This window comes from Aplidium turbinatum, chromosome 11 (genome assembly GCF_918807975.1).
Source record: "Aplidium turbinatum chromosome 11, kaAplTurb1.1, whole genome shotgun sequence".
NCBI classification, from domain to species: domain Eukaryota; kingdom Metazoa; phylum Chordata; class Ascidiacea; order Aplousobranchia; family Polyclinidae; genus Aplidium; species Aplidium turbinatum.
Window position 1 is genome coordinate 19,725,106 of NC_137482.1, and position 19,628 is coordinate 19,744,733.

A 19,628-nucleotide genomic window follows, 5' to 3' on the forward strand; every position below is an offset into this window, starting at 1 on the left:
TGTCCAGGACTCCAGGTGGTAAATGTCCCAGAACCGACTAACTGACAAGCAGTTTTTTAGCTGGACACCATGAACGAAAGAAGTAGCCTAAATCATGTTATTGCAAAATATGTGCTGCTTCCGCCTACTGTTCTAATAAAACATTGTTGCTTCGACATACCGGTGCTACTGAAAAATATCGAGATTAAAATAACTTTAATTGAGATTACAATAACTTTAAAGTTGTATTATCACCTTTTTTAACTTAAATAACGTCAAAAATAACCTTGCCTTTAAGGAAATTTTGTATGACTTCCGATTGAGAAAAAAGGGATTTTTCAGGACAAAAAAGGAAACTGAAGAGGATTTATCAATTGTCAGAAGTGGAAGCACTGCTTAAAATAGCAATAGAAGGGAAAAGCAACTTGCGATTTCCAGTTGGCCTCAGAGCCTAAGTTTGCTTGTCTCAAAGAAAAAAAAAAACTGTATTGAAGTTATCGCAGATTTTAATGAAATTATCTTTCATTGATCACCTTTACTTCACTTATGATGCTAATCATATTTAAATTTACAACCATGGCAACTTACTGTAAAGTGCGGTTACAGATCCAACACAACAGACCAGTTCGATTCTCCGGGTGTGCGCTTGAGCAACGTAAAATTTTGCATTGTTCTCCATTCAGCAGCACCTAGTGGATGAAATAATTCACAGACAACACTTCGACAATCAGAAACTTTACTCTGCTAATCTCGGTGACCGGACCAACGCCAGTCACTACAAGTAAACTGCCAGCAATAACTTTAAAAGGCTTTCTCAGTCCGACGATAAAAATTCAAACCAACCAATCAAGACGACAAGAAGCAGCGTATGGATAAGCCAGTTAGTCTATCTAATCAACTACGGTACGGTACCGTAGGCTAGGCCACTCCTTTTGTTGACATCTCATTAATCTTCTCGAGACACAGCCGTGTGCTCCAGAGCGGTATCGAACCGACAATCAACATCATTTCGAGCATTGCACAATGCACATCAGCTGCGTAGTCGATTTAATTTATTTGATTACAAATCCAATTGATTTAGCCTACAGGCATGTAGGCTAGGCTACTTGCATTGTATATTGTTTTACTTGCAGTGACCCACAAGCAAAATTAGTTAAAACTCCGGAACAAAATAATATACCGTAGCCTAAATTTTTTAATTTTGTGGGATGGAAATGACGGTAGGCTACCAACTGCGACTGCATAAGTAAAACTTCATAAGGTGATGCATTTCAAGTTATTAATATCGAGTTTATGAAGATGTAGGCTATTTCTATGTTTTCGTTTTCAAATGGCCAAAAAAATCTTTACAGACGAAAACGAAGTGGTTTCTAACTTCCTAGAGACCTAGACGACGGTTGGATATTCAGCGGAGTAGGCTACGAGGTGTTTAATAGGCCTACGGTTTTGTAGCGTAGGCTAATGCTAGGCTATAGATAGAGTGTGCGATATATATAGCCTATCTTACCAGTGCACTTGTTAAATTAGACAGACACAGTGCATGCTATATACTAGCCCAAGGTGATTCAAACTCTGGCACGTGGGCCGCATGCGGCCCGCGAACTTCTGGCATGCCTGATTCTCCAGTGCAAAATCCTCAAGTGTTAATGCACCTATTGCCTACCTGCGTTTTACATAAATGTAGCCTATTGCATTAACTGTCAAAGGAAAACTGTGAGTTCAATTCTATTTGTGAGAAAGATAGCTATTTTTTGCCAATGCCAATAGCAATGATAAACCACAGTGCCTGGTGTGCTTGCAGGTAGCCATCCTAATATTCCGAAGGAGTTTAATTTAAAAGACTTTGCACTGAAGATGTGCTTCATGTTCGGTAGCACATACAGTAGGAAAGCACTTTTTCAATTATGAAGCGATTGAAAAGCGAAACGCTGAACATAATGTCTGAGGAAACTTTGGATGCCTGCTTATGTCGGTCGACTACAGAGTTCAAAACAGAGATTTGCACAATAACTAAAAACAAGAAACAATAATGTGGTCTGCTATTTTGTTCATGTGCTATGTATTGTGTCTTCTTTACTAGCTGAAAATCATTTTTGTGAGTCGCAAACAAGCTGAAAATTACTTTTTATGAGGCCTGGGAAGTTTTTCTTAAACCTTATAATGTGGCCCTTCATGTTGGGAGCCTTGGACCATCCTGTACTAGCCTAGGCTACAGTAGCCTAGTCTAAACGGTAGGCTATAGCCTACTGACTGTACAGAGATGTTTACCGAATTGGATCTAGATGCTTCAGGACCATCAAAAATTGTCTGGAGCAGGACCGGATCTTGATTTTTGAGGAAAAGCAGAACCACGATCAGATCATAAACTTTTCGGTAAAGCAAGATCAGGACCGGATTTAAACGTTTTTGTAGCAGACCAAAAGTTAAAAATAGCGTAGGCTATAAAATTATTCACAATGATAGGCTGGTAGGTTTTATTTTTTACATTCCATAAATGGTTGCCGCTTGCAACAGATTCCCTTTACCTATGTCTTTCTATCGTTTTGGTTGTTTCTCTTTCTTTCCTTCTTCTTTTCTTCTGTTCTCTTTCCATGAACTCGGTAACGTGCGTGAAAGCTATTATTGATTCCGATTTGTGATTTTTTTCCGCCTAAACAAATTCTTGATTTTTATTGAAGTTTTTCCTACTGCAACTTTGCATCCCCACCAATCATGTTCTGTTACAAAGTTGCAATCTTCCATTCGACTTCATATGTTACAGTACAATAATGCATATAGCTTGTGTTGTTATGTGATTGCAATCATAGACATTATTATCAGTCGCCATCACATGACTCCTTAAAGCTGCAGAAAATAGTTTTTTTTTTTTTAAATACAAAGAATATTGTCTGCCCTACTAGCTCAGTTGGTTGCCTGATTTTACAAACAAAGAAACTGCAAGATCAAGTGACGCTGGTTCGACTCTCGAGGAATGCGCTTGAGCGACCCGCTTCAAAGATTGTTCTCCATTTAGCGGCATTTAGTGGATGGAATTATTCTAAGACAACAACACTTCAACAATGAGAAACTTCACTCTGTCAATTGTCAAAACTTGGTGACCGGGTTTGCGTCAATGGTTCAAAGTCGCTGCAAATATGCAAACTACCAGGGTCAAGCTCTCAAAGAAGTTTTCTCAGTCCGAGAATATAATCAATGAATATTTAAAGCGGATAAGAAAACAAATTAATAAGTTGTAAAAAAAGATTAACTAAATCGCTCACTTTTAAACACCACAAAATAACAAAAATTTTATTCTTTTGAGCATATCGTTAAATCCCAACTACAAAAACCAGCAGATAGGCTATCTTTCGCAAGATTGCATGCAAAATAATATGCGAACGACTAAAGAAAACATGTATAGAGTAACTGAAGTACCGATTCAATTCTGCAGCTTCCTTTGAGACATAACGTCCTTCCAGACACAAATGGGAAAGCCTTTGTGCTTTTGTCCTTTTGCCTGGATCAGGAAATTGGACTTGGACAGTGGCTGCAATTGGATGTAGTGTTTTTAAGTTAAAGATGAGGACAACGCTTATCTGCGATGAATAGGCCTACAGCTCTATGTAAAAACACATAAGACTATTACCCACAGCAAAACTCCATCAAGCAAACAAAATACAAAGATGCTGCAACCCAATATATAAGAATCTCAAAACATGACAGAAATATTTAAGGACAATGAAATATTTTCATGATCAAAAACATTTTAATTTTTTATAGCAAATTTAAGGACAGTTCTAGACCCCTGACAACGGCAAGTTTTCCAACCGACGCCCTTGTGTGCGCCGTCAAGAGCAGCTGTGGCGGCACTTAATAATAATGAAATTTATCGGCCTTGAATTGGCCGATAAATTGAATTGGTAGCTGTGGCGGCCCTTAACAATAATGAATTTTATCGGCCAAATCAACTTACTACAATCTAAAAATTTCAGGAGGTGATGGGCTGTGAATTTAATGATCATAACCATTTAAAAGAGACATCTCATATCTTATGAATGCTGTGAGATTTGAAAGGGTTGAATGTAGTTAACTGCAATAGAAAAGCTTACCGAGAAGTTTGAATATGCATTACTTCTCTTGCAAGAGGCGATAAAGTTTCTGTGTGATATCTTAAAATCTTTTCGTTCAATGTTTGTTTTTGAACTTGTTTTTAAGTAGGCTTGATACTGATGAGTGGAGATGCACCACTCACTCAAGGAAATGACGATAGGTTTATCAGTTTTTGTTTATTGAACACCTTCTACATTAGGGTGGCTCGTTTTTGAACTTTTTCTTTTAATTCTCTCGGGGTAGTGGGGAAATGGTGCCAATGAGTGAGAAAACGCTCATGACAAAATTTGAGATTCGTAACAAATTGTCTTCAGCCTCCTCATGGGGCTCAAAAATCGAAAAATGGGGTCAAAAACGCAATTTTTCCAAAAAATTAAAAAAATATTTTTCAAAAATATTTTTAGTTTGGGTAGATACAATATTGTTTAGATATATCTAATTGACCTAAGAAAAAAAATTGGAGTCATTTGAACTATTCCTTCAGCTTCCTCACAGCTCCTAAAAATTTCCATTTTGCTGAAATATTCGCATTTTTGTGTGTGGCTACATAACCACAAAACTATAAAACGTCATTGTATTTTTCTTTATAGACCTGCCCTGAGCTGTTGCGTCATTTTTTAATGAAATTGGGTTAATTTGGTAGGAAAAAGTGACGTCTTTTATTTGAATTTACATCACTGATGAAGCCGTGGTTGTCTCAACGAAAGCTTTGATAAAAATCGAAAGAATTTAAACAACACATGTTTCTGTTGCTGTTTTAAGTAAAAGTAACTTTTTCTTATTAACACATGATGTTTCAAATGAAGACTTTGGTAATGCCCTAAAGAACGATAATTCACAGTAGCAACAGCAGTTACTAAAGATTACAATGAATACTGAAAAGTTTGGGTGTTCATCAGGACAATTATGAAGCAATAAACCATCTTGTTTGTTGTTGATTTTACTTTCAATTTCATCAGATGAACGTAGCAACTAGTGCTAGAAACGAAAGATTACAATAGCAAACAGCAAGACTTCTCAAAGCGATTCAAACCAGCGAAATTATAATCAACAACACAATCAAGGTTTTCAACAAAAACACAATCAACGAATTCAACAACAACGCAATCAAAGTATTCAACAAAATCAACAAAAACTTAGGCTACAGCAATGTTGAACACAGTAGCCTAGTGCTAAAGTTTCTGTTCAAATGTTAAATTGCTTTTTATTGTCAAATTTCGGCGTTAACTTTCGGCTCAGTAACGTTGCTCTAATGAAACCGTCTCTGTTTTCTTGACCACAAACTTTGCTGGATGCTGCCGTTACCAACTTTATCATTCTTTCCACTGCTTGTGTGTGACAGGGAATTTTGAAGAGCTCACTTGGCACCGGTAGTGGAGTTCCTTGACTGATTGCTTTGCACATTGCGTCATCTGTTACATCTTGCAGCAAAGGTGGTGGTGTGAGATCAACGTTTTGCCAGTGAATTAATTCATGAAATGCCGTGATGTCAAAATTTATGATTGGAATTTCAAAACCTAGCACACTGCTGTTTCGTTTTGCCATCAGTTTGGGGCACGCAAAAATCTTCTCAATTCAAGTTCCCGGATAATTTCACTGTCGTCAGCAACCATGGATAACAAAACACTTTCTGGATAGACATTATATCCATTTCTTCGCATCACTGGAAGAACGCTTTGTTTGACTTCTATTGGCAGGCAGCGTGTTCTCTTAATTGTTTCGTACATGTGCTTAGCACCATGTGTAGCAGATGGATTGCATTTTATTTTAAACCACATTGGTGTATATACTTTCATAAAAAATTCTACCAGAAGAATTAAAATGCCAGATGGGTTAAATTTTGTCACATAGAGACGCAAAATTCTGTTTGCTGTCGTCAGCCAGCGTAAATGATATATTGTTACAGGATTACGTTGAAATACAGGATCATTCACAGTGGTTTTTGATACTGCTCGGCGGATTTCAAATACTGCAGATACTTTTGGTCAGTGCTTAGGTCATCACAAACCGCTTCTATAGTTTCTGTCACAATTGCTCGAAATTTAACGTTAACAGCAACTTGTTCGCAATTTCCCAATGCTTGGCCAATTTCTCCCGTGAATCCACCTGGTCCACTTGTTTTCCCATCAAGTTGTTGAATTACATACCTTAAAGGCAATTCATTCCCATGAAGTTGGCAAATTAACCACTGTAATGGCCTGCCAACCGCTCTTTCCAACAGTGCAACAGCTCCATTTTTTGTGCCTGTATTGACATTTGTTCCGTCGCAACCAATTGCTCTCAAGTAGGTTAAATGTAAATTGGATGTGTTAGAAGTAAAGAATTTTATAATAGCTCTCAAAATATTTTTTGAAGAACCAGATTCCGGAGTGACATGGCCAATGAACTTTGATTCAGGCTCTTGCAACATACGTATATATTCTTCTTTAACCAGTGATTTTGAAAACTTGCTGCCTTTTTTACATTTATAAATGTTTCATCAATGCACCCATCATAATAAATGGCAAATGTGGAATCAAAATCTGCATCACTAGAGCTTTGTGCTTCTCTGCGGACCTTTTTTTCTTTCTCGACGAATTTTATGTCGATCTATAACAGAGCTGTCATCATTTTTACTTATCACCCCAATGTCCAGCAACAATGAGCTTGCAATAAAGGCTGCTGTTTTGTCAGACACGCCTGCTCTGTCGCACACTGGAGCTACAGATGAGAGACTCCGATTTCTCTTTTGGTTGCTTTTATCGAAAATATTCTCATGGTCAGCAAGCTCTTCTTCACAAGTTAATGCATCACTATCTTCACATGTTACCGATGTGTCTGTGTCACATTCAGACGATGATGAAGTCAGTTCAATCCTGCGTTCAACTTATTAATTTGGCTGTGCTGCTTGGCACTGTTTCCGTTTGTTTTTCCGCTGATTCATTTTTCTAACTCTGACCGTTTCACGGTGGTCAATATCAAAAATAATAATTTTTCTATTGAGCGCTGGTCAATCAAGAAGCCCTACTCCTTACAGGGCACTTTTTTAGAAGCAGAACATGTGCAAAATGTAAAATCTTAACAGTTGCAAGCAGCAATATCAAATAGCTTCTTTCCTTGATTTTGAATATTTTGTAGTTTGTCTTGGTACAAAGGAGTGTCTGTTCTAAATGGATGATTTTTCGAAATTTTCAGCAAAATGGAAATTTTTCAGAAGCTGTGAGGAAGCTGAAGCAATAATTCAAATGACTCCAATTTTTTTTCTTAGGTCAATTAGATATATCTAAACAATATTGTATCTACCCAAACTAAAAATATTTTTGCAAAATATTTTCTTAATTTTTGGAAAAATTGCGTTTTTGACCCCATTTTTCGATTTTTAAGCCCCATGAGGAGGCTGAAGACAATTTGTTACGAATCTCAAATTTTTTCATGAGCGTTTTCTCACTCATTGGCACCATTTCCCCACTACCCCGAGAGAATTAAAAAAAAAAGTTCAAAAACGAGCCACCCTATTCTACATTACACAGTAACGCTGTCATAAATGCCTTTGTGCATGCAACGTTAGCGTTTTGGAGACTTTTTCAGATCTTCTGAACTCTTACCTTAGTTCAACGCATTTTGATGCGATAATAACGAATACCTTATACAGGTTTGGTCAAACAATGTCATTAAATAATGTGTTTATGAGTAATCTTGTTATTAGTCACAAACATAAACAAATATTACAGTTATTCTGTTCCATTACCCTAGTTGTCCTAGTTAGCATTGTCGCATACCGCACCAAACGTTGAATCAACATAAAATTAACGAATTTCTGGATCACCACTGAAGTGCATCGTTGAGTCACGGTGAAAGACAAAAAAGAAGCTGCATTTAAGTGCAGCAGATACGTATATAAAGGCAGTCTATGAAAGCGCTGGCGTAAAAACTGTTCAGCTACTGGAGCAGTTAGTTCAGCGACACAATGTTCTTCGTAATGCTGCAAATTTGTAGTATTTTTTCATGACGGCGTTATTAGGTCGGTATGATAAAGATTAGAGAATAAAATGTTTTTAAAAAATTTGTTGTAGGGCAAACCTTATTTTAATTCCCAGTCACATCTAGGTAGGCTTTTGCCACAAAAATAGTGGTTGTGGCATGTAGGCTGATCTCGTTTTTGCAGAAAGCACAGCGAGCTACACATTGGCAATTTTGGTTGCATTTGGCAATCGTTCACATGGTGGTGAATGGTCATACCAAACTCGGCAAAAAAAACTTATTTAACGTTTAAATTTCATCATCAAACGTTAAAATTTCGGTTTGACAGTGTGTTACTCTGTACAGTGGTGCAGATTGTAGAACAAACGACAGATTAGAAATATTGCCTGATAAAACAGGTGGATTAGTATCGCTGTATGCTACAATCTAACTGTAGTCATTAGTAGTAACTTATGTCTACTTCTTGTGTAGACTAGTTGCAACGAACCCGAAGGTTCAACTACATTCAGTTCCAGCTATTTAATTTAATTAGTCCGATGCTTTGCAGGGAGGTTGTGAAAGCAGAAATACACAGCCACGGCATGAGAGAGTGGCTAGTCTTTGTCTGGGCTGGCCTGGCTTGACAACAGCCTCACCAAATAACTTCTATTTTATGAAACTTGTAACTTATTTTTATGCATAGACGTAAGAGATGGAGGTGCAAGGGGGCAGTAGAGCACCCCTGCTACAAAAAAGTCGCAAATTTGGGCAAAAATATCCAGTTATTAAGGGTAAATTATAAATTGTTGCGTTTTCAAAAATATATTTGCTAAGACAAAATTTGACAATTTTTTTACACCCCAAAAATGTTCTGTTCTCCCACGGCTACGCTTTTATGACATGTAATTGGTAGAAGGTTTATTAAAGTAGAGTTGTAAGGGGCGCCTGCATTTTAGACACAAAAATCAAAACTGATCCAAACCAAAATGGTCACGCAATGTCAACTTTCCAATGAATCAAATTGACCAAGTAAAGCTGCCCCATATAAAAAAAACTACACCTTGTATGAAATCCAAGCCCATAGTTCGAAAACTTTGTACCGATACAGTTGCCACTTGCAGGTACGTGCAAAGGAATTTTCTATTGCGCATTCTGCTCTTTCAGATAACATGCTTTGATTTTTTTCAAGGTAGGCTGCCACCGGTAACAAATGTTTAAAGCTAAGTAAAACTAAAATACCGATTTTTGTTTTTGTATAATTGATTTTCAATTTCAAAAACCATCTTGAGAAAAAATGGTAGAATTGAGACACTCAAAGCCCCTAGACTACGTGCGATACGTCTTCAGCTTTCTTCTATTGACGTTTTCGGTGGTGGTGACAATATACGCAATATTTGCGGGTCGTACAGGCTTTTGGTCATCAGTTCCTGGTGCGGCAGCATTTGCTCTTTTCATATTTGATCTCACATTATTGGGCATCGTTGAAGGTGTGTTACTTTAAAGCTAACCATTTTACAATTGGTTTAAATCGGTGGTTTCCAACCTGGGGTTCACGGGTTCCCTAGTAGACCTTAGAAACTATTAACGGGATCTTTCAATGCATTGGTTGTAACAAAAATAAACAAAATTTTAGCACTAAAATCCATACATTAAAGAGAAATTTTGTTAAACATATACACCAAGAAACTCCTTGAAATTTTGAGTAACTCCAGGTTTGAGAATGATCTTTGAAAGGGGTTCGAAGCAACAAAATATTTGGAACCACTGGTTTAAACGCTTTATCATCTTATTTTATTAATTCATTCTTATCTCTAGCCCAGTAGCATACTTAGGCAACAGTTAAGTTGTGGTTTTGAGCCGGTGAACTGTACATTGTGTAATTAGGATAGGCCTATCTTAAACTTTACTAACAATTGCTTGAAGCTTTTTCGGCTGCGATCTTGATTAATTTCCGTACAGTAAATGAGCGCCAAAATAATTTACACGAGCAAGTGTGTTTCGTCGTATCTATGTAACTTTAACATCATTATCTCAAAATTTATCTCACATTACACAAAATTCCAAACAGCGCAACTTTGGCATACGTTAATGTTGGGCATCAAGCAAATGACTTATCGAAAGGAACTCAAAGAATTCGATGTGGGTAATAATAATGAAAAACACACCGATTTCAATTGAACATCACTAGCTTTACCATCGTTCGATATCAATATGCAAATCTCATAATCGTGTTAGAAAAGCTTCCTGTTGCACTTGTTTGCAAATTAAAACAAATATGAAGAGATGATAGTGCAAGAGAAGCAAAAACTAAGAGTATTAGCTGACCTCAGGTAAAAGTTTAAATGGTTAAGTTTGTGTTATGGTAGAAAACTTTGAAAACTATTTCTGTGGTTACTTAAAGCTATAAATAGCATTTTCTTGGAAGCCTTGACTTGTGTTGTGTATTAGTTAAAGTGACTGAAGTAGAATCGACGAAGATTTATCAAAAGAACAAATCTGTTGTTTTGGTATTTCTTGTTTTGGTAACTTATAACTTGTGTTTACAGTACAATGATTTCTTTAGTTTGTGATTAAAATGTTGGATCTTGCAAAGTGATCAAAATTTTGTGCGATTTTATCATGTAACTTACTTAATAAATAATAGTGTTGACAGCCACAAGTAAACCATGCCTAGAACCTTGCTCTGACAACTGACCGTTTTTGTTTGCGAAATATAATTTAGTTAGTGCGTTTTTCTTTGAATTATTTATTTATTTATCTGTGTCAATCTTGTCTACTGAAGGTTTCTACAGTTGCAGCTGAAACTATGCCAATAGACTTATTGACCCAATGACAACGCCTATCCGACATACCAATACAAACATTTCAAATATTTGAATGAGTTTTTTTTGCGAAGATTAATTGACTTCATCGATAATAATTTGCATAAATCTGATGATGTCATTATGCTCAAGTTAATTTAGGCTAATAATTGTAAATGTGACAATCTAATCTAAGCTTCATAAGAGCTAGCGTCTGTTATTAACGATACCGGTATATCGAATGAAAAATACAGCACTAAGCACTATCTGGTGATATACAATGAACGTACATAATATTTAATAGATAGGAGATATCAAGTACTGTATAAAAGTAACATCGGTGTGGTTACGTGATTGCATTATCACCATTGTCTTGCTTCTGTACATATCTGTGTTGTTTTCTGAGACGAATGGAATCACATCAAGAATTTGTTAAAAAAAACTATTTTGCAGATGCAAAAGCAAGTAGGCTGTTGTAAGATGTATTAGATTTTCTTTATAAATATTGTATCACTGCCATTGTGATCTTTCTTTGAAACCAATAAAGTAGTTTATAATACAGACAATTTGTCACAGCATCAATTACGAGCCCACCAAGCATGCATAGAAGGCAGATTATTGTACGTTTTTCTGAAAGCCAATATCGAAGCTATTTTATGCACCCTAAATCCAATATTTTATGAATCGCCTAAGTGTTTTTATACTATCATTTCCTTGTGTGGCTAAGTGACATGTCAGTTTCTTATCAACTTTCAGTTTTTACAATTATCAATACTTTCTTTCTGGTCGATTTATTTGCTGTTTTAAAATACTTGTTGTCACAAGCATAACCGGAATAGAGCATGGTTGTAACAAATCAGTTGCAATTTAGCGATGCCAAAATTAATAAAACTATAATGATAGCCTACCATAATAGAATCAAAAGTTTGAGGTATCACTTTGTAGTAAAAAGGTAAGTCCCACACTTGAATCCAAGCATCGGGAGATGATAAGATAAGGTTTTCATTATATTAAGCCTTCCGTACTAACGAAAGTAGGGTGGCCAGTTCCTTTCTCTCGACCGCCTTTCCCTCAGCATCCTTCAGCCCACCCAATTTATTACACCCTGGGCAGAGGTGGTCGGTGTTTTTCAACAAGCAGCATAAGTTTGGAGTCCAACCGGGATTGCATGATTGGAAAGAGAGCGCCTTATGCGCTGAGCCATCCCATCCCATTTTGCTGAACTATAAAAAGTTGTTGTGTGAAGTTTTGAAATAAGTACACAGAAGAGTTTAGAAATAATTGCTTTCAAAACAAAAGTGTTATTTTCATACCCTGTTTTATCTTTATCATTTGAAGACATGCACAAGAACATTTAGCGTCTGCTAATCCTTTAGAATGTGACCCAAAAAATGTAAGAGAAGACGTGCTCCGAAAACTTTACATACCGGTAATAATCTTTCCAAGTAAAATTTTTGACATTTTTAAATTGGAAACTATGAAAGCACTTTGAGTATGGTTTCTCAAGGCGATACAGTTTGGTTGCTGAATTGCCGTATAATTCCTCATTTGAACGCAGGTCTTCAAATATCTTTGGTTGAGTTGAAACGCCAACATCCTGACTCTTACAAGCATTCCCACAAACGAGCCTATCACCTAGGACAGATCGCAAACAAACAAGACAATGTGGAAAGATTCCTCATGGGAAGACAGGTGGTGCTTTCATGGAAATTTGCTTTTTTACCAAAGTTGAATTAAAATATATAAGTTTATTTAGGTCTAAAACTTAATTGTAGTAGTAACCTAACAGGCTACCAAAAATTATTTTACTTGACATTGAGGTATGTGATGCAGAGTTGTCGATTTGAAACTTTTTCTCAAGAACAAGTCTGGAAGTGGTCATTTTATTTTTTGTTTGGAAAGAGTCAAATATCACTCCTAAATCAAAAGTCCTTTCTTGTTACCACAAGAAAGCACGCTTATAAAATAAAGCTACTGTAGTACCTTGCAAAAATTTGAGTGACTTGATCATTTTTCATTTTAACAGTAATGTAGTAGACTCCTATACAATAGAAGGGCATAGTCTTCTCTCGTGGTCGATGGAATGAAACGGAAATTCTCCTGTTTCCATACCACAGAAGATTTTCTACCCATTCCATGCATTCTGTTTCATAAAACTTGTTTCTATATTCAGTTTGTTTGTTTTTTTCATTGCATCTTCACTATTTTTTACGGCAATAAGTTTTAAAATGAGCCGCTTATAAAAGTTCCAATTTTTAGTCTATAAACGCAAGCATTGAAACATTGCTGAGACGCATTTGCATCTAAGTGTACCAGATAACTAAAGACTTTATTGTAAAATATTAAATTAATTTCCAAAATTTTGCATATTACAAATGGGTTTCAGGCTTTTGCACAGTGCAGCAAATATAACGTAGGATTTAGATAAAAGTGGTCCCATACTGAATGCAAAAGCATCGGTGGATAACAGACAGCAAAGAAATGAAAGCGTTTAAAGTTGTATTGGAGAAGAAAAGATTTTTTTATTCAATGCGTAGAAAACTCCTACTCCTCATCGAAATTTCTCTTCGATTTCGTTTCATCTTAAGTTCTATAAATGACCTTTATAACGTTATTATCACAGCTAGGCTACAAACTTTCAAAAATAACTTTTTATAGGCTGCAGTTTTTTCAGTCAACCATAAGACTATGAAGTATTTATTTATATTAGGTAACAACCTACCAAGTTGATGTGATAATCAGAGTTCATCGTTGTATTAACTGATATCGTGTATTTAGTTTTTGTTACATTTTTACTCATTCTCATTCCTTTTTACCGTAGGTCTTCGTTGTATTTCTTGTATTTTTTATTGCCAAGCTTACCACTGTAGAATTGGACAATCTGGACAAAGATTTCTTTTTCCCCGTTCCTCACTGGCTATATGTAAGTCAATCAATGGATGCATCACCTTGACAGCGACAACCCAGGCAGCAAACCAATCAATGTAAAAACGGTTATTTTGCTGTCTGGGAAGCTGGTTGCTAGTTAGCCTACCGTTCTAGAAACTTTTGAATTGCCAATGAATAAGTTTAGCTTTATTTAGTAACGAGTTGATTGTGAATAAAGGTGGATTCTGGTTAGTTATTCGTATGATGCCTATCTCATACTCGTTGGTTAAACATGTAGATTAACTGAGAGCGAAATTCAATTTTCGTGCTAACCTTCTTGCCAAAAATCTTCCAGCCAACTTGTCATCAAATCTTTTGCCAAAGACACAGCCACGCGTTTTTTTACCGACAGCCCTTGTAGTATCGGGCCCCAGACAGCAAAATCCGTCATTTTTACTTTGATTCAACGTCTGCAGACGGTGGGACTGGGGCTTTCACGAGTCGGGGTACTTAGCCAGCCAGCAGCCGAAAGTTTGGTCTAACGAAATGTAAAATTTAAGACAATTAGTTAATTCAAATCTTTACCAAGTTTATATTTTTACATTTCTCCCAGGCTAGCTTGCTGGAGACGGGGTTTCTAACCTGCGTTCTTGTTGTTATAATCGCTCAGCTGATGCCTCAAATCGTTGCAGCGAAATATCCAGTGCACTTTCTAAACATAAGGATGATGTACTTGGCTTATTACATGTGCACGTTTGTAGAGGCATCCGGCCTCACACATGCTTGCTGGGTGCTATCACATCTTATGGGAAAGTTGGCAGGTGAATTTATAATATGTCCTTTAACGTTCAAGTTTGAATAAGAATATTTGTAACATCATACAAGACTACAAGTATTGCAAAGTTAACAATAAAAGCAAAAGTGAAACTTTTTTGATTCTGTTATAAGCAGCTGATTTTTGATCTGTTTTATGTTTGCGGTGAAGCTAAGCAAGTAGCCTAACCTCTTCACAAAAACTCTATTCAGAACTTTGTGTTGAGTAAAAGAGATATAGGTAATTTTAATGAAAGCAAAGACAAAAGTAAAATGTAAGCCTGCATGAAGTTCCTTCTTGGCAGTCTTACTTTCAAATACGTGTTGCCAAAAATAAGCCAAAGAGTTTTAAACGCTGTTGGTCGAGTTGTTGTTTCTGAGTGGTCAGCTCAGTTGACGTTGAAAGTAGAAATTTAGGTTATGTTGATGTTTGCAAACGGAAATTCTGTTCAGCGGCCTACATAAGCAAAACACAACGGAAATCGATTGTTTTGCTTCCGTAAGTTAAATAAATATTCCCATGATTGTTAAAAAAGTGCACACCCGTTTACCATTTTGATAAACGTCATACTCTTGCTTAGAACGAACGATTTTGAATGTTAGAATAACACCAAACACAAAATTTTCTATCCATTGTAGCAAATCTGATTACGTTCGATTTTCAATCTCTCAATCATTGAGAGCAGGCGCGGATGTGGGAGTTTTTTTGGGGGGGGCCAGAAAATTTGAAAATGAATTGAAAAGTAAGAAAAAGAAAAATAGATATGAACAACCAGTGGCGTAGCCAGGAATTTGGGGAGTTTGACGGCCGGCGGGCAAAGCCCGACGGCGTGTTCGCCAAAGGCGGCACCCAGCGGCGGGGGGTCTGGGGGGCCTCCCCCAGAAAATTTTGAAAAATTACTTTGAATTTGGTACATTCTGAAAGCATTTTAAACAAAAATATGGGTATAAATATTCCTGTGAAATGGTGCTGTCCGGTGGCATAGAAAAAGGATAAGATCATGTTTTCTTCGGCATTTTTTCGGTAATAAAGCTAAGTCTCTATGTTTTCTTGTTGCTAATTCCTGGCTGAGATGTTTGAATGTTTGGTATTGGCAAAACTCGCTCTTTTAATGCAGTTTCGCTTAAAATTAGGCAAACTTTGTTTTAGAGACATGGAGACTGAAAGCATCATTCTCAATATCGTGACGTCACACGCGTGCCAAAGGGGGGTTGTAAGTCCGCTGTGGGACTAATATCAGCTGTTTAGAAGCATATCAATCCATTCAACAGTTTCTCACAAAATTTCGGGGTGGGCCCGGGCCCCTTGGGCCCCCCCCCATAGATCCGCGCCTGATTGAGAGTTATGCGCATCTTACTTTAAACCAACAAATTTGTGCTAAGTCTTTCACTGTATGACCCACCATACCTTAAAAAGATGCTGTTGCTCAAGTGTTTGTTTTATAAGTGGAGATGAACAGGCTTGTGCTGGGGTGTAGCATATAAAAAAAATTGCTCTTTGATGAAAGGCCAAATGTAAAATAGGAGTCCACCTCTACAGTATGCTTATATTTTTAGGCTAAAACACAATATTCTTATCAACACATGTAGCTATAGTACTATGCCCATAAGTTCATTTTTAGCTATATTTCTCTGGACCTTTACTTGTGTCAACAGCGGTGTTTCTTTTTGTATTTTTGTATGGGCGGGAAGTTTACTGGTTGACAACAAGAATAAGTAATTAAAGTAATATAAGTATTTTTGTAACAAGAATGTAAAATAAGTAACAAGGATAAGTACTTTTGTAAAAAAATTTAAAATTTAGATATTAGTTCTGATAGCTATGCGTATTTGAAAACAGTTTTCATGTAAAAGGCTAATTGTTATCGTCAATTTAAAAACTATCGTGATTTATATTGCTTTAACTCTTTCTCACTTCCAGGCATGACCAATGAAGACGTGATCCTGCAGGGGAATAGGCAGATAGTAGCATCGCTGAGCAAAGGCAGCATTGAGAAAGTCGATTCCATATCTGATAAGTTGCAAAACAAAATCAAAACCGAATCTGCTCTTGTGGAAGTGGAAGATTTGCTCGATAAAACAGAAGTATGATATAAGATAGCAGTTGGCAATGTTTTACTTCATAATAGTTTCATTGGACACGCACAGTCCACACCAAACTCGCAATTTATTGTTTTAACATAAGTCTATTTAACTAATGCAAATCAACAGATACCCGTCCAACAAGAAAACTAAGAGCCTCTCCTTTTGATTGAAATCAATTTTGTGATGAAATCCAATAACTTGAATGCAAACCTGGTCAAATATGACATTTGAACCTCATTTTACACAAACTTGAACTAAGACAACACATCTCTTGTGACTATGATGATGACAAGTCAAAAAGCGAATTCAATTTTTCATAATTGTGGAAAACTTTCTTAGACTAGGATGATACAGAAACGTAAATAAATACTTGACATATCAACAACAAAAAATTGTAATATTTATTGCAGAAGCAGTGTTCTGTGTCTAGTTTGACAAATACGTCCATTGTGGACAAGCTACATTTTTTGGTGAAGACACTAGATTCTGAGATCGACGACAACAAGCAGGTTATCTTAAGATATTACTTAGACAGCCACCCGGAAAGGTTCAGGAAGTTTCCCAGCGTCATCGGAAGTAAGGTAAGTTTTACTTTCTTTTATTTTTATCTAACCAAATTGGTAACAGGTTGTCGGTATTATCGATCCGATATCCAAGTGATTAACTGATTCTAATTTTGATTAAACTACTTTGCAATTGCAACTGATAAAAAAAGAATTGAACGAGAAATTAATTCTTTGCTTAGTCCGACTGTAAATATTTGGAAAAACTGTTTTTCAGTCATCATCTCTCCATCATTTCGTTAAAGCGCAAATGTTATTTAAGATTCTTAAATCTCGTTGTATCGCAGGTTTATCCAGCGCCACAAGAAATTTCTGAACAATTTGAAGCTCTTGGGCAAGACATTCCCGGATTTCTTCGGGATATTTCGGATCCTGGTCACGTGCCACCGCATGTCGTTTGCTGTGAGCTACTCGCTTACGTGGCAGAGTTGCAGAAAAAAATTGATCTGCTAGAGGATGCCAAAGATATCGATATTAGCAAAGTTGCAATCGTTTGATGCGAGTTTGCAAATATGAATTTAAAACGCATTTCGCTATACTTACAAATATAAACTAAAAAAAGTAAACCAAAACTAAAAGGTTATTCTAAAAAAAATGCTTGTAGTATATTAGGAAAGTATTAATGTGCATAATAAATATGAATTGAAAAATGAATATAAAATATGAATTTATCCGAGTGTATACTAAAAAAAATTTGTTTATATCTTCCAAGAAAACCTTTCAAAACTACTTTTTTATTTATTCGGTATTATTATGTAATGATAACTGGATGCTAATACTAGCGTTATACAAGTCTAATTCACGCAATGCATCTACAAGACTCAAGTGATTATTTGTTTTTTATTGAAACTGTGAACAACCCAAATCACATTTTAATTAGTTTTACAGTTTTATCCAAACTATTAAAATAGGAGAATCTTTAACGCACTTGTTAAAACGTTTTTAGTTCTACATGAACAGATCAATCCCTGGAACAGATTACAACACTTTTGTGAAGTGTTTATTCGTCATCACACTACCGTTGCACTCAAAACAACTAAAGTAATCTAAACTTTTTAAATTAAATTGCAATACCAGTTGCAATGGTTATCACACCAACCTTCTAGCTGTTACAAAGCAATACTCTGTTTTTTCGTATGTACTGTTTTATCGATAATTAATAGTTTTTTATTCTTAAAATATCTTATTTTTTGCGATCCTATCTTATTTAACAAGATGATCTTAGATCAAATTTATACTGGCCTATATGTTAGACCTAACCAGACATTTATGCCAGAGAAAGCAAAACAGAATGTAAGTGATGTGTAAGCGCTGACAATATTATGTATGCAAATGCTGTAATTTTGACTCACAATATTGCTAAAAATTGAACCGTATCTGCATTTAGCTTCTCAACAAGTTACTTTTTGTTTTTGCCGTTTGCTGCCCTTGTTTACCATAAAAACGCGAAAAGTTTTTGGTGCAGCTATAAAATGTCTTCTTCTTTTATGAAAGACGTCTTGTTTAAATTAAACTATGTTTCCACTTCGTACATTATAATAATGTACTTATTAATAATTTCTATGGTTTGTAGTAGGTTATTGTGTTGAATAGCTTGCCATACTTTTAGAAGCAATGGTGTCAATTAAAAGTTCTTCTATAATCTTGAGGTGGAAGAAAATTCGATGCATGTTCGAAAATAAAATCATTTTCAGTGTGTTTTTTATTTCGTTCATATTGCCAACGAAATACAATTCTATTCAGCCGACGTTGAATGTCTTCACATTTTGCATTGATTTGACGTATTGGAAACCAAAGAAGGTTAAAATTAAACAAATACAATAATAATGATGTTATGGTTTATTTATTGTCGCTTTACAACTGCTAACATTTTTTAGTGACAGGGCTCATGTTTAATTTTAAATCAGATTTACGATGACATCGCAGTATTACCCGACTTCTCCTCACTGCGTTATGGAAGAAAGAATACAATCAGTAACGTTTTTAAAGTCTTCTGTATGACCAGACCGGGAATATATCTAAGAAATACCAGCACCAAAGGCGAAGTCAATAACCACTAGCCACTGAGCTGGTCTACAAATACAAGAAGTTTCTTGATGTTAAAATCACAATTCCCAAACAGAGAGCTTTTAAAACAAAGATGGTAAAATATCGGATATTTTAAGTTCTAAACAATTTCTAAACACATCTAGTCAAGGTAAAGAAATAATAATAATAATGTTATGGTTTTATTTATTGTTGCTCTACAACAGCTAAGGTCTTTTAGCGACAGGGCTCATTATTAATTTGTATCAGGTTTACGATGTTATCACATTATTACCCGACTCATTCTCACTGCGCGATGCAGGATAGAACACAATCGGTACCGTTTTTAAAGTCTTCGGTTTGACCCGACCTGGAATCAATCTCAGATCTACCAGCACCAGAGCCGAAGGCGAAACTACTCGGCCACTGAGCTGGTGGTAAAGAAATAAGACTTTAGCACTCTTGC

General features: G+C 36.1%; 1 protein-coding gene across 1 annotated transcript; it reads left to right on the forward strand.

Annotated features, from left to right (window-relative positions):
* The first annotated feature begins 9,200 nt into the window (after nucleotides 1–9,200).
* Nucleotides 9,201–18,468, forward strand: LOC145780082 (uncharacterized). The gene is made up of 7 exons (XM_082591796.1): nucleotides 9,201–9,494; nucleotides 12,367–12,500; nucleotides 13,630–13,731; nucleotides 14,290–14,497; nucleotides 16,411–16,574; nucleotides 16,985–17,155; nucleotides 17,425–18,468. The coding sequence occupies exons 1-7, from the start codon at nucleotides 9,302–9,304 to the stop codon at nucleotides 17,632–17,634; spliced, it is 1,182 nt and encodes a 393-aa protein (XP_082447922.1). The 5' UTR covers nucleotides 9,201–9,301; the 3' UTR covers nucleotides 17,635–18,468.
* Nucleotides 18,469–19,628: the final 1,160 nt, after the last annotated feature.